This window comes from Eumetopias jubatus, unplaced genomic scaffold (assembly GCF_037043125.1).
Source record: "Eumetopias jubatus isolate StellerSeaLion01/CBP00866 unplaced genomic scaffold, mEumJub1_p1.0 scaffold_3, whole genome shotgun sequence".
In the NCBI taxonomy this organism is placed as follows: domain Eukaryota; kingdom Metazoa; phylum Chordata; class Mammalia; order Carnivora; family Otariidae; genus Eumetopias; species Eumetopias jubatus.
In genome coordinates this window covers 34,026,530-34,039,840 of record NW_028274809.1, presented here as the reverse complement: position 1 = coordinate 34,039,840, position 13,311 = coordinate 34,026,530, and the positions used below count along the sequence as shown (strand labels likewise).

General features: G+C 48.4%; 1 protein-coding gene across 1 annotated transcript; it reads left to right on the top strand.

Annotated features, from left to right (window-relative positions):
* The first annotated feature begins 4,611 nt into the window (after window positions 1–4,611).
* Window positions 4,612–6,369, top strand: FZD7 (frizzled class receptor 7). Its single transcript, XM_028123521.2, has one exon. It carries the CDS (start codon window positions 4,612–4,614, stop codon window positions 6,334–6,336), a length of 1,725 nt encoding a protein of 574 aa, XP_027979322.1. The 3' UTR covers window positions 6,337–6,369.
* The last annotated feature ends 6,942 nt before the right edge of the window (window positions 6,370–13,311 follow it).

Below are 13,311 nucleotides of genomic sequence, written 5' to 3'. Positions count from 1 at the left end.
CCATGTTATAAGTGGCTTTATGAGAGGCCTACAGGCAAGGAACTGAGGTCTTCAGCCAACAGCTAGTGAGAACCTGAGGCCTGCCAACAGCCATGTGATGACCTTGGAAATGGATAGTCTGAGACCTGCCAATAGCCACATGAGTTTGGAAGTAGATCCTCCTCCACTTGAACCTTGAGGTAACTGCGGCCCCAACCAACACCCTGGTTGCAGTTTCATGAACAACCCCAAGCCAGGGGACCCAGCTAAGCTCATCCAGATTCCCAATATACAAAAACTATGAAATATTAAATGTCTATTGTTTTAAGCTGCTAAGTTTGGGGGGTAATTTGTTATACAACAATAGATAACTAATGCAACCCTCAAGCAACAAGAGAAATGGTCAAAGGGTTTGAATGATATAAATCACCTCTACTGCGTGGGGCCTAGCACGCCTGTCAGGACTTCAGCATGGCCCTCTTTTTTAATCTAGACATCTCTAACTTTCATGACACTGGAAAGTCTGTTTAGGGATACGAATGTTCCCATTCTGGGAATGATCCAACACCCCAAACTAAAATTAAAGGACTTCAACGGCAACTTGGCAACTTGAAATTCCAAGTCCTTAATGTTATAAAGTCAAAAAACTGTCTGGTAAAAGAGAGGCCAAAAAAGGGAAGTATATACTAAAAGCTGCCCTTTCTCATCTTGCGTGAGTAATTCTTGCAGCTGGAGTTTTCACTACAGCCACAGAATTGTGGCACCACGAAGGTGGCCATTTTCAAATCTGGCCTGACATCAGAATGTAATTCAACTAGATAAACCTGGGACTTGGCCAAAATAAGTAGCATTTAAATAACTGGAGCCAATGAATACCATCACTTTTCTGTGAGACCATATGACTGTGATGTGAAGAAATAAAAGCCTTTGTTGTTTTAAAGGGCAGGGACAATTGGAAGTTTTGCAGCAGACAGTTACAAAATTTTCCACCCTTAGCTCTCCAAAGAAGATACCAGTTAGTGGCTTTGGGAGTTGGGTGTGGAAAGAATTGCTTGGAAAAGAAAATTAAATTGATCCTGGACAGAATGTGAACCAGTGTTACTACATTTATCATAGAGCCTAAAACAGACTATTTAGCCCCCTACATTGTGAACTCGCTTTTCTGATCTACTCCCATTTATTACTTAGCTCCTTGAAATCAGAGCATTCTGTATCAGGCAAGGCATAGAAGGCTGCCACACTCCTCTCACGAAGAGCAAATTCTTATTTTTCAAAATAATTTTCAAGTGGGTTTTGAAAAATCCTTTTAAAAAACAAAACACTCCAAAAAAGTAGTCTTTGCTTTTATGCTTTTTGCATTTGTCTGCCTGGGACAGTGCAATAGGACTCAGGACTCACATCTGCGATACTTTCCATCTGGGATGGGTTTCCTGCATCTTATGCATAGACTGTTTTAAAAATATTTCATTCACCCCTTGTATTTTCTTAAAGGGTTCTCCTTTTTCCTTTCTAAATAATTATCCCTATTACTTATCATCAGCGAGCTGTCTGGGGCTATAATATGGGGAGTAAAACTAGCTCATCAACTAAACTGGTTTTAGCTTTATTTGAAACACAGTATTTTATCCTGTCGGTTTTCATTTTATTTGATGACAGTGCTTGCAATTTCTCCCTCAATAAGCAAAGATGACTTAGATCTGTGGCCTGATGAATAAGCATGAAAATTTGATTTAGAAAAGGAGGATATCCAGAAGCTCACAGAGAGAAAAAAGGATTTCCAACCCCCTACCACACACACTTTAAATGACAAAGCAAAGCAGCAGCATTGTCTTTAAACAACATCTTTCAAGCAATATCAATGCTCCCCAATGTTAGGTAGTAAGAATAATAATCTAGAAAGAAAAAGAGGAGCCTTTAAAAATATATAAGGAAGGAATAAAATATTTTTAAAGCAAATGTCATTAATCCTTTGTATGGTACCTTGCAGCAGATAACCCAAAAGAAAACAAATAAGGTCCTGGGTGTGAGGGGGAAGCTGATGCTTTGGAAGAAAAAAGAGTATGAGGACTCCTGTTGAGGGGCGGATGGAGAATGTGAGCAGTCTGACACCCTACCTTGGCCCAAATGATTCAGCTCTCTAGATCCATTAACAAGAGTGGAAAAGGACAAAGAACTGTGAAGTGGAAGGTAAGATGCTCAGTAAACTTCAGTAACAGAAAATAAATAAAAGAGAAACAGAGGAAGCCAGAGTCTCCCATGGAAGGGAACCCAATTAATTGTCTTACATTTCAGAACCAGTTTTTTCTTGCTGGAGAAGCTCACCGGGGGCAGCAGAGGCAGCAACTTCTGCAAACACGCAACCTGATCAGAAATCCCTCAGGGTCCAGCGCCCGGAACTGAGCCTGGCAGAAGGAAGGGCTCAGCCAGGAGTAACGTTTTCTTAAACATAGTATTTGTGCGTGTCTGTGTGTGTGTTTGTGTGTGACAGAGACAAAATGAGAGACAGATTTAGCCTTTCTCAAATTGTCACTACCCTGCATGGGAATTCATGGTATTCTTTGCTGCCCAGAGAGAGGGGAGAGGCCCCCGGGTGAATTCTGACCTCGCCGGGAGTAACCGGAGAGCTCACGGGAGCGCCCAGTGCCGCGAGCAGGGCCAAGATTTGACCGGGAACAAAAGACCGCTTGCCAATCAGAAAACGCCACTGGAGAACACGGATCACCTCTCTTTGTGTTTTGAAAACTCCTTAATTAGCAAATGCCCTGGTTTCTAATACGCATTGAAACTTCTCTATGCAACATTTCAACTACAGGATCAAGTCATTGCTTCTCAAACGAAGAGGGGATCCCGAATGGCCACACGCCGGAAGAACTAAGGAAAGCGCCGCAATCGAAGACGCACTTTAAACCGTAGAGTATTCCCGGGCATTCGGTCTCAGGTACTTTTATACCCACCCCCCCCCAACACTGTCTTAGTTTTCTTATAACCGCTCTAAAGCCACACCAGATTTCTAGACTCTGGGCCGTGCTCGCGGGCGGGGTGGCCTGGGGGCCCGGGTCCCCCGAGCTCGCCGCTCCCTAGCCCTCTCCCCTCGGAGGGGTCTGTACTTCCTCCCGCCTTAAGTCGGCCCCCTCCTCCCGACTCCAATTTCTCCTCGGACGCGGGCCCCTCCTCCTTTCTACAACCCGGAGAGAGGGTGTGAGGGATTGTGGCCTCACGTGGTCTGTTTGGGTCTGGGGAGAAAAAGTCGATCTGAGAGGCGCACCCCTTCTCTCTCGGTACCGAACCCCACATTTAGGATCCAGCTATCCAAAAGCCCCCTGCCAAACCCAGCATTTTCAGCCCAGACAGGGCTAATGTGACTCCGGGTCACGTCTCTCCGCTGAGGCGCTGCGCTGTTCTCCCAGCAAAAGCCTCTGTCTTTTCGTCCTCCCGTTCGAGATGTGTATTTTTGCGTACCCGGAAGAGGAGCAAACCTTTGAGGCAAATTCCCTTTCTGGTGCGTTTACCCCCCACCCCCCAACCCTCGAGCGAATCCACCGTAAAAGTTTTTCTTAACTTTTCCGTCCCGAACCCCTGCCCCTCCCCTCAGGAATCCGCCCAGAGCGCTTCAGACTCCGCCTCTCCAGTTCCCTCGCCCGGCCTTTCCGACTTCCACCCAATCCGGAGGCCGCCACACAGAAAACAAAGGCTACTATTGGGCCGCCCTAGAGCTCTAGGGTCCGCCCCCGGAGTGGTTTGTGAATGGGGGGAGGGGAGGAGGCGGGGCGGCCCGGAACCTTGCGAGCCCGACGCTTCTTCTGGCGAGTTGCGCGACTCCGAGGCGTTACTCTGCGCTCGCTCCCTCCCGGCGGGCGGCGGCGGCGGCGGCGGCGGGCGCCGGGACTCACGGGCCAGGGCTTCGCGAGGCTGGAGAGGCCAGGCCCAGGCCGCGGGCACCGGGCCCTCGCAGCTTCGGACGCAGTGTAACTGGATTTCCAAAAAGAACTCGCTGAGCTCTTGGCTCCAAGGCGCCGATCGGACTCACAGCGAGAATCACCCGTTTGGCAGAAACTTGGGGGCCGAGCTTTTGGGGCTGAAGAAGGAGCGGGGGAGTAGAAAAGGAGGCGAAGGAGGAGGAGGCGGCGGCGGCGAGAGAGGCTCGAGGCGAGGAGGCGGAGCAGCACGGCCGAGGCGGCGGCCGAGGCTAGCAGGCGGCGGCGCCGGGCTCTCGCCTGCCGGGGGCCGGACTTGGTGTGGGGGGCGCGTGCGTTACTGTGCGCTGTGGGTCGATAGACTTTGGGCAAACTTTGAAGGGTAACCGGAGACGCTTGTTGCTCCTCGCCGCAGAAAAAGCCGCACCGTTACGTCGCAGCGGGAGAAGAAGGCGGCCCCCCTCAGCGCCCCCGACCCAAACAGACGAGTTAGGGCTCCCCGCGGCTGCTCGAGTGCTGGGCGGAGACGGCAGCGGCGCCCCCGCGGCGCGGGCACCCCAGCTGCAGCGCCCTCAGCGCCGCGCCGCCCACGGCCCGGTCCCGGCGCCGGGAGGACTCTCATGCGCCGGGCGCGACCGCGCCTCCTCGGATCCAAGCCTCTCCCGGCTGCCTCGTCGCGCTCCTCCGGCTGAGAGCGCCGCTGCACCCGTGGCCGGCGATGTGGGGCCCCGGCGCGGCCGCGTCGCCCTCGCCCCTGGGCCTGTGCACCCTGGTGCTTGCGCTGCTAGGCGCGCTGCCCGCCGGCGCCGGGGCGCAGCCTTACCACGGCGAGAAGGGGATCTCGGTGCCGGACCACGGCTTCTGCCAGCCCATCTCCATCCCGCTGTGCACGGACATTGCCTACAACCAGACCATCCTGCCCAACCTGCTAGGCCACACGAATCAAGAGGACGCGGGCCTCGAGGTACACCAGTTCTACCCGCTGGTGAAGGTGCAGTGTTCTCCCGAACTGCGCTTCTTCCTGTGCTCTATGTACGCACCCGTGTGTACCGTGCTGGATCAGGCCATCCCGCCGTGCCGCTCTCTGTGCGAGCGTGCCCGCCAGGGCTGTGAAGCGCTCATGAACAAGTTCGGCTTCCAGTGGCCCGAGCGGTTGCGCTGTGAGAACTTCCCGGTGCACGGCGCGGGCGAGATCTGCGTGGGCCAGAACACGTCCGACGGCTCCGGGGGCCCGGGCGGCGGCCCCACAGCCTACCCCACCGCGCCCTACATGCCGGACCTGCCCTACTCGGCGCTGCCCCCGGGGGCCGCTGACGGCAGGGGCCGCTCTGCCTTCCCCTTTTCGTGCCCCCGCCAGCTCAAGGTGCCCCCCTACCTGGGCTACCGCTTCCTGGGCGAGCGCGACTGCGGCGCCCCGTGCGAGCCAGGCCGTGCCAACGGCCTAATGTACTTTAAGGAGGAGGAGAGGCGCTTTGCCCGTCTCTGGGTGGGCGTGTGGTCGGTGCTGTGCTGCGCCTCGACGCTGTTCACCGTGCTCACCTATTTAGTGGACATGCGGCGCTTCAGCTATCCCGAGCGGCCCATCATCTTTCTGTCCGGCTGCTACTTCATGGTGGCCGTGGCGCACGTGGCCGGCTTCCTGCTGGAGGACCGCGCCGTGTGCGTGGAGCGCTTCTCAGACGATGGCTACCGCACGGTGGCGCAGGGCACCAAGAAGGAGGGTTGCACTATCCTCTTCATGGTGCTGTACTTCTTCGGCATGGCCAGTTCCATCTGGTGGGTCATCCTGTCGCTCACTTGGTTCCTGGCAGCCGGCATGAAGTGGGGCCATGAGGCCATCGAAGCCAACTCGCAGTACTTCCACCTGGCCGCGTGGGCCGTGCCCGCTGTCAAGACCATCACCATCTTGGCCATGGGCCAGGTGGATGGGGACTTGCTCAGTGGGGTGTGCTACGTGGGCCTGTCCAGCGTGGATGCGCTGCGGGGCTTCGTGCTGGCGCCTCTGTTCGTCTACCTCTTCATTGGCACGTCCTTCCTGCTGGCCGGCTTCGTGTCGCTCTTCCGCATCCGCACCATCATGAAGCACGACGGAACCAAGACCGAAAAACTGGAGAAGCTCATGGTGCGCATCGGCGTCTTCAGCGTGCTCTACACGGTGCCCGCGACCATCGTCCTGGCCTGCTACTTCTATGAGCAGGCCTTCCGCGAACACTGGGAGCGCACCTGGCTCCTGCAGACGTGCAAGAGCTACGCGGTGCCCTGCCCGCCTGGCCATTTCCCGCCCATGAGCCCCGACTTCACTGTCTTCATGATCAAGTACCTGATGACCATGATCGTGGGCATCACCACCGGCTTCTGGATCTGGTCCGGCAAGACTCTGCAGTCGTGGCGCCGCTTCTACCACAGACTCAGCCACAGCAGCAAGGGGGAAACTGCGGTATGAGCCCCAGCCCCTCCCCCACCCTCCCTTCCCCCATCCCCCTAGCAGGGGGAGAGGCGTGGGAAGGAGAGAACTGCTGTGGGGGGAGGGGTGTCCTGTAACCTCCACCCCCTCCAATGAGAAGTGACCTGGAAGAGAGATGATATTTGTAGATTTGGGGCGAGGGGTGGGTTTGGAAAAGGAGGCCTGGGTGAAAAGACGGTTTGGATGGAAAGACTTATGGCAAAGACTTGCGGGAAGATAATGATGATGGTGATGATAACGATGATGTTGATCGTGTACGGTACCGCCCGACCTGGGCCTATCGAGATTGAGCCCAGCAGAGATGGCTCTGAGTTCTTCCCGGCTCCAGGGCCGAACTGGGACTGTGAGCGATTCCCCTGCTGCAAGACAAGTGGCCTGTCCTCACTCCTGTGAGGCCCGGGTGAAAGGTACAGCTCTGTCTGCGGCGGCGGCTTTGTTGGGAAAAGGGAGGACTCCCTGCGGTGTCCTTGTCAAGCGGTGGTCAAACCATAATCTCTTTTCACTGGGGCCAAACTGGAGCCCAGATGGGTTAATTTCCAGGGTCAGACATTACAGTCTCTCCTCCCCTGGCCCCTCCTGCCTGTTTTTCCTCTCCTGGTCCTTTCAAGTCTTGTAAAATAAGCATTTGGAAGTCTTGGGGGGCCCGCCTCCTAGAATGTGAGGATGCGAAAGAAATGAAGATAACATTTCGAGAGGAGGCAAAGGAGATGAGTAGTAGGTATTTCTGCTACTTTTTTATTTTCTGGGGAAGGCAGAAGGAAGAAGGTGTTTTATTTGGTTTAATACTCTGAAAAGAAGTGATGACTTGTTGCTTTTCAAAACAGGAGTGCATTTTTCTCCTTGTCTTTGTTGTAAGAGACAAAAGAGGAAACAAAAGTGTCTCCCCTGTGGAAAGGCATAACTGTGAAGACAGCAACTTTTATACGCAAAGTAGCACAAATCAGAGGTTTCCCTTTGGATGTTAATTTGGCTGAGATAAACATTCCTTTTTAAGGATAAGTGAACGGCAGTGTGCTTCCATACCCCCAGTCAGTCAGAGGTTCTGACTTGGCTAAAGGAAATGCAAGGGGTTTTGTTCTATTTGTTTTAAATAAATTTAATTCAGAACACACAATCCTATCTACAGACTCTGTTCAAATGTTCAGGGAAATCTCTCCCTTTATTATTTTTTTCTTCCTATAAACCTGCATTTGGGTTTTCTATTTTCTTCCAATTTGAATTCTTCAAGGTAAAAGGAAAAGCATGATGCCGTCAGCCTCCAGAATAAAGAAGTTAAATTTTTTTAAAAAGTAAAGAGCCATTTTGTCCTGTTTTCTTAGTTCCATAAATCCGTTTATAAGACATCATGTGTATGCTGACCCTGTCTTTGTGTGGCTGGATGGGGAGGTGACCTGCAGAAATGACAGTGAATGAAGTGGACAGTTCAAACCATGGGTCCCCTTTTTTAAGGAAAGTCATTAAAAGAAGGTAAACTTCAAAGTAATTCTGGAGTTCTTTGAAATGTGCTGCATGACTTAAATTTATTAATCTTAAATCATGTACTTTTTTTTTCTATAATAGAACTGATTATTTTGCATAATGCTCTAAAGCTGAGCAGAGAATCATGGGAGCTAACCTTTACTCCACCTTTGACACCACCCTCCAATCTTGCAACACTATCCTGTTTCTCAAAACAATTTTTTAATGCTGTTTTAAATAGTTTTTAAATCATAGAGGGTACTGTCAGGAGTACAAGTTACTTTATATATGTAATGTTCAGTTGAGTGGAGCTGCTTTTTATATTAAAGTTAACATCGACGTTGTGTTTCTTAAACTTCCAAAATGGTCTCATTTGTCAGATTTAAAACTCCCACTACACAGTTTCTGGCATCTTTTGTGTTGTATCTCTTGCATGTGAAATTTGTAAAATAGAGACAAGTGCAGTATGTATATTTTGTAAATCTCCCATTTTTGTAAGAAAATATATATTGTATTTATACATTTTTACTTTTGGGTTTTTGTTTTGTTTTGCCTTTAAAAGTCTACAAGGAAGCCCCACTTTATCACATGTACAGATCACAAAATAAATTTTTTTAATACAAAGCGAACATCTATTTAGTTGACAATTCCTATAGATCTTTAAGCCAAAGAACAGAACTCTGTGTTATGAAAAGAAGGTGTGGAGGGACACCATTGGATCTGTCCCTCATGTAGATGTTCTATATTACTGAAGTCTTCTCCTTGCCTTTTAAAATACAGTGTAATGAATGCCTTATCTGTCCTTTAGTTTTGTTTTTTTTTTTCTGTTGTTGCTGCTTCCTGCCTACCACCCCACTACCTTTCCCACACCTAAGCCTTTTCACATCCTGCTTTGGATAACTTATGGAAGGGGTTGGAATAGGCATCTCTTTAAGAGAGGTGCTATCTGATCCATGTTTTCACCACCCTTCCAAGATGCAGACCATATTTGAAAGAGGACCAGAAGATATTTTTGGTCTGCTTTTCTGGTGATGTTTTCCTTGGGAAGAAATCACTGAGTTTGTTTTGTTTGTCTGTGTGTGTTTCTTTTCTTAATTGATGTTTTTGTATTCTAATGCACCTTACCTTATTTGTTCATTCTTAAATCTTTGGGTTCACGCGGCTGGGAAGTCAGTGGAGGGTTCCAGTTAATAGCAAGGGCCTTTCGAATGGAGCCTTCTCGGCTGTAGGCTTCACTCTACCTTCTAGGTCAACTGAACCAGAGGTCAAGTGATTTCCTGAGGTGGCAGTGACTCAGCAGCTCCGGCAGGAATAGACTCCAGCCTGACCCCAGCATGGCCTCAAGCCACTGAAGCTATTCTTTCTCTCTTTTCGGAGAGGCTAACTTTGGAATCAGATTAGACTGAGAAGCCTTCCTATCCAGCCACTTTGATATTAAACAGTCCCTCAGGGAAATGATAAAGGCATTCTAAATACTTCCAATTCCAAGTCTCACTCGCTCCCCACCCCCCGCCCCCCACTCGTTTCTCTTTAATTCAGGTGCCTGTTTCCTGGCTTTTCCTAACCATTGCTTCATTCTTAGGCAGCCATCGAGACCCAGCAGCTGACTGGACACTGCTGTTTCCTTCCCGGCTTCGGCACTAAGCTTCTGTACTTCGAAAGCTCCACAGAAACAGTTGTGTTTTTGTTTTAATTAACAGGCGTGCTCCCATGGCTGGTGTGTTTTGCAAACACGCAGAAGGAACAGCGGTGAGAGTCCTCACCGGGAGGAGGAGGCCTCACCACTGCACTCTGTGCAGAGCATCTTTTAAGATCCTCCTGGGTTTGGAACATCACAGTGGGTGTGAGGTCATCTTAACCTGTGAAGATCTGGGCATCAGGGAAGGAAAAAAATAGCGACTTAAAGTCTCTTTAGGTTTATCCAGTTTTTGCTCATAAAATGACACCTTTTAGGTGAAAGCATGCCTCTTTTAACACCACACTAATACCGCCTGTTAAGAATGTTTGCTTTTAGAGTAGGTGGAAGGCTCCCAATGGGGTTTTTTGCTCACAAATTAACTGCTAAAGGCACTTAGACCCTTGTGTGGGGACAGCTGCGTGACTGCTCCTATAAATGTGTCCCCTTCCTCTCGTTGTCAGAGCTGCCTCATCCTTCAGGGCGCTCAAAGATTGAAGAGCATTGGTCTTTAGTGAGGGAACAGCGTTGGTCTTTAGTGAGGGAACAAAGACTGGGTATGAACAAATACTACCTGCTTTTTTGTAAGCAAAGATAAAAGTGTTCGGTTTAATTCCTTTCACGTTGGGGTGCATCCTTACACAGTTGATTCTTACCTAAGAATTTTAGAAGCTCACAGATTTTTAAAGAGGCACATCTTAGCAGAAAATATGAGGGAGACTGTGAAAGGGCATGTGTAGAGTTTAAGAAAAACATTGGCAGCAGTTTGGTGTTAATCCCTAGATAAGGAGCAGAAACACTTGTGAAAATTTTCTGTAGTTGATAAAATTATTTACACAACCCGATGCAACACCTTAGCTTTTTGAGTAGGTATGTGAGAAATCATGGCAATAAATAAATGTCCCGTTGACAACATTTTGCCATTAAAGAAATTTTTAAGCATGCTTGATAAAAAAAAAGTGATATTAGAAATTCTCTGGGTAGAACACTAGGGGTACGGCATCTGTAGGTTTGAGCCCTGTAATTATACTGGGAAATTCTCTTCTAACTCTCTCATCTTTAATTTCACTGAAAAGGCAGGTGGCTATTTACAGATGGTATATTTTTATATATGTGTATGTGGGTGGTGAGTAAGAGTCTGTAGGGCTCCAGGAAATCCTAGAAGGGACCACAAGCACACCAATGTGGACTTAAACAATCCATAGTTCTATTCCCTTTTTCTCTTATTTCACCCTTAGTGGCATTAAACAGATTTCATAAAACTTGCATCTTCAGCTGTTTCTAGTTTGTGACATTTCTTACATCCGAATCTGTATTCCTCACATTTATACAAAAATGTGGCACCATTACAATGTCAAGTCTTTGGTAACCACACATTGTGCATCTTAGTCTGTCTGGTTGGAAAAAAGAAAAAAGTTCAGCCACTTGAAATTTTCTCAATCAGTAAAAAACAGTGGTTGAAAAAAGGAAGTTTGTCCAAGACAATATTTGTAGTTTAAGTGATCCAGTTCAAGAAGGACTCCTCAAGGAGTCCCTATATCAAAGGAACTCTGACAGGGACTGGAGGGAAACAGATAAAAGTAAGAAAGGCAGTCCCCCTGCAGTAAGTTGTGACGTAGTTCAGGGTGAGGAAGGCATCCCCCAAGGAGGAATAAGCAACTAATTATATTTCTAGACAGAAATTGGCAAGTGTCATTATAGAGGCCCAAGTGCTGTTTGGAATAATATTACTTAACAAGTGGTGGCATTTACTGTTTTTAAAACCTGCTTTCAGATTCATTATTTGACTATCCTCCTAATCACTATACCAACCCCATGATGTATAATAATTCCTATTTTTAAAAAAGATGTATTTATTTATTTTAGAAAGAGAGAGAATGTGGGGTGGGACAGAGAAGAAAATCTTTTTTTTTTTAAGATTTATTCGTTTGAGAGAGAGAAAGAGAGCAGGGGGAGGGTCAGAGAATCCCAAGCAGACCCTGCGCTTAGTGAGGAGCCCTACGTGGGGCTCCACCTGGGGTTCCAAGTGCGGCTTGATCTCACAACCCTGAGATCACAACCTGAGCAAAACCAAGAGTCAGAGTCTTAACCGACTGCACCACCCAGAAGCCCCAAGGGAGAAGAAAAGCTAAAGCAGATTCCATGTGCTGAGCAAGGAGCTGTGGAGCCCAACATGGGGCTGGATCTCACAACCCTGAGCTGAAACCAAGAGTCCTAGGCTTAACTATAAGCCACCCAAGTGCCCCCCAGTTCCTAAATATGAAGAAGCTGAGAGGTTCAGTGAGGGAAGTGACAGAGGGGGTAAGAAGGAATCAGTCCCATGTCCTCAGATCCTGAACTCAGTGTACTTCCCATAATATGCCACACAACCTGTCTTGAAAAGTGCTGTGGTAGGAGTGACCATTTAATTGCAGGGGCAGGATGGCGTCCAGCAAGAACAATTTTCCCAAGAACCCAGATTATCCTACATAGTTTGTGTGCTCTTAGATTGGTTTCTTCACCTCCGTGGGCCTTGCTTTCCTCATCTGGCGAGGGTAATGTCTGCGACAAAGGTCTTCCTCCAGCATCCTGTGATTCCAAGCAGTCATTAGGAAATATAAACTGGCCTACCCACCGATTTGTGGATCATCCATAGCTAGTTTGAAATCCCTGACTGGTTGTTTTTTGTGTTTTTTTTTTTCTTTTTCCTGCAGGCCAGCATGTCCTACTTTTTAGCCAACCAAGCCAGGGTGCACTCAGTGAAGGAAAATGAGCTTTACATTGACCTTCACAAGCCCAGTTAAAAAAGTAAAATCGTTACTGTGTTACGATATACTGAAGCCAGAATATAAGTTTTGGAGTTGTCTAGTTTCTTGAACTGGCTACCATGTCATTCCTTGCTCCTCCTCATTAGCAATTGGGTTCTGCCATCTGTTAATTCATCTTCCTCAATACCAGAGGGGTGTTAGCACATGGGTCTTGGTTTCTCTCAAAAACCATGTCTTTATCACAACCAGGTTGGCTGCAGTCATGTTATCTTGGAATTCCTGTTGCTGGGTATTTCAGTGCCAAATCAACATTTTATATGGCTGAAATAATAGGACAGAGGCTTTTGATTTGAATCAGTTATACCCAGCCAAAAACTTCAATGCTTCTCTAGGTCATTGTCCCTAAAATCTTTAACAAAATTAAATGGAATCTATCACGAGGAGCTCAAATATACTTTAGCTGGGGTGTCTACTGCACTTTCCAAAGTCCTTTTAGGAGCTCAGCTCCACCTCTTTTGCATTTAGCTTCCTTTAATGCTTCACACCTGCAAATCTCTTTCTGTGGCTTGACCCCAGCATCAGATTCAGCTTGGACAGTCAGAAGTGGTCTCTTAGAGATGGGCATTTCAGGATCAAGAAAGGGCATTTAGAAGGCAGAAACAAAGGCAGGGGGAGATAAAGTTCCATATAGTCCACGAATGAAAAGAAGCTTCTCAGATGATCTAGGGAAGACAACACCCTGATACTGCTTACCTTTAGAAAACTTGTTCCCCAAACTTCAACTTGGCCCTAAAGATTCTAGAGCACAATTCAAGCAGTGGGAAAAGTATCCAGGGGAGGGGGCGCCCAGGTGGCTCAGTCGTTAAGCATCTGCCTTCGGCTCCGCTCATGATCCCGGGGTCCTGGGATCGAGCCCCGCATCGGGCTCCCCGCTCAGCGGGAAGCCTGCCTCTCCCTCTCCCATTCCCCCCGCCCGCATTCCCTCACTCGCTGTGTCTCTCTCTGTCAAATAAATAAATAAAATCTTTAAAAAAAAAAGTATCTTGGGGAGGGTATGGCAGGTCAGGGAATAGG

Bases quoted from the DNA above. Each gene is read 5' to 3' on its own strand.
- FZD7 (XM_028123521.2), top strand. From the start codon at position 4,612: ATGTGGGGCCCCGGCGCGGCCGCGTCGCCCTCGCCCCTGGGCCTGTGC.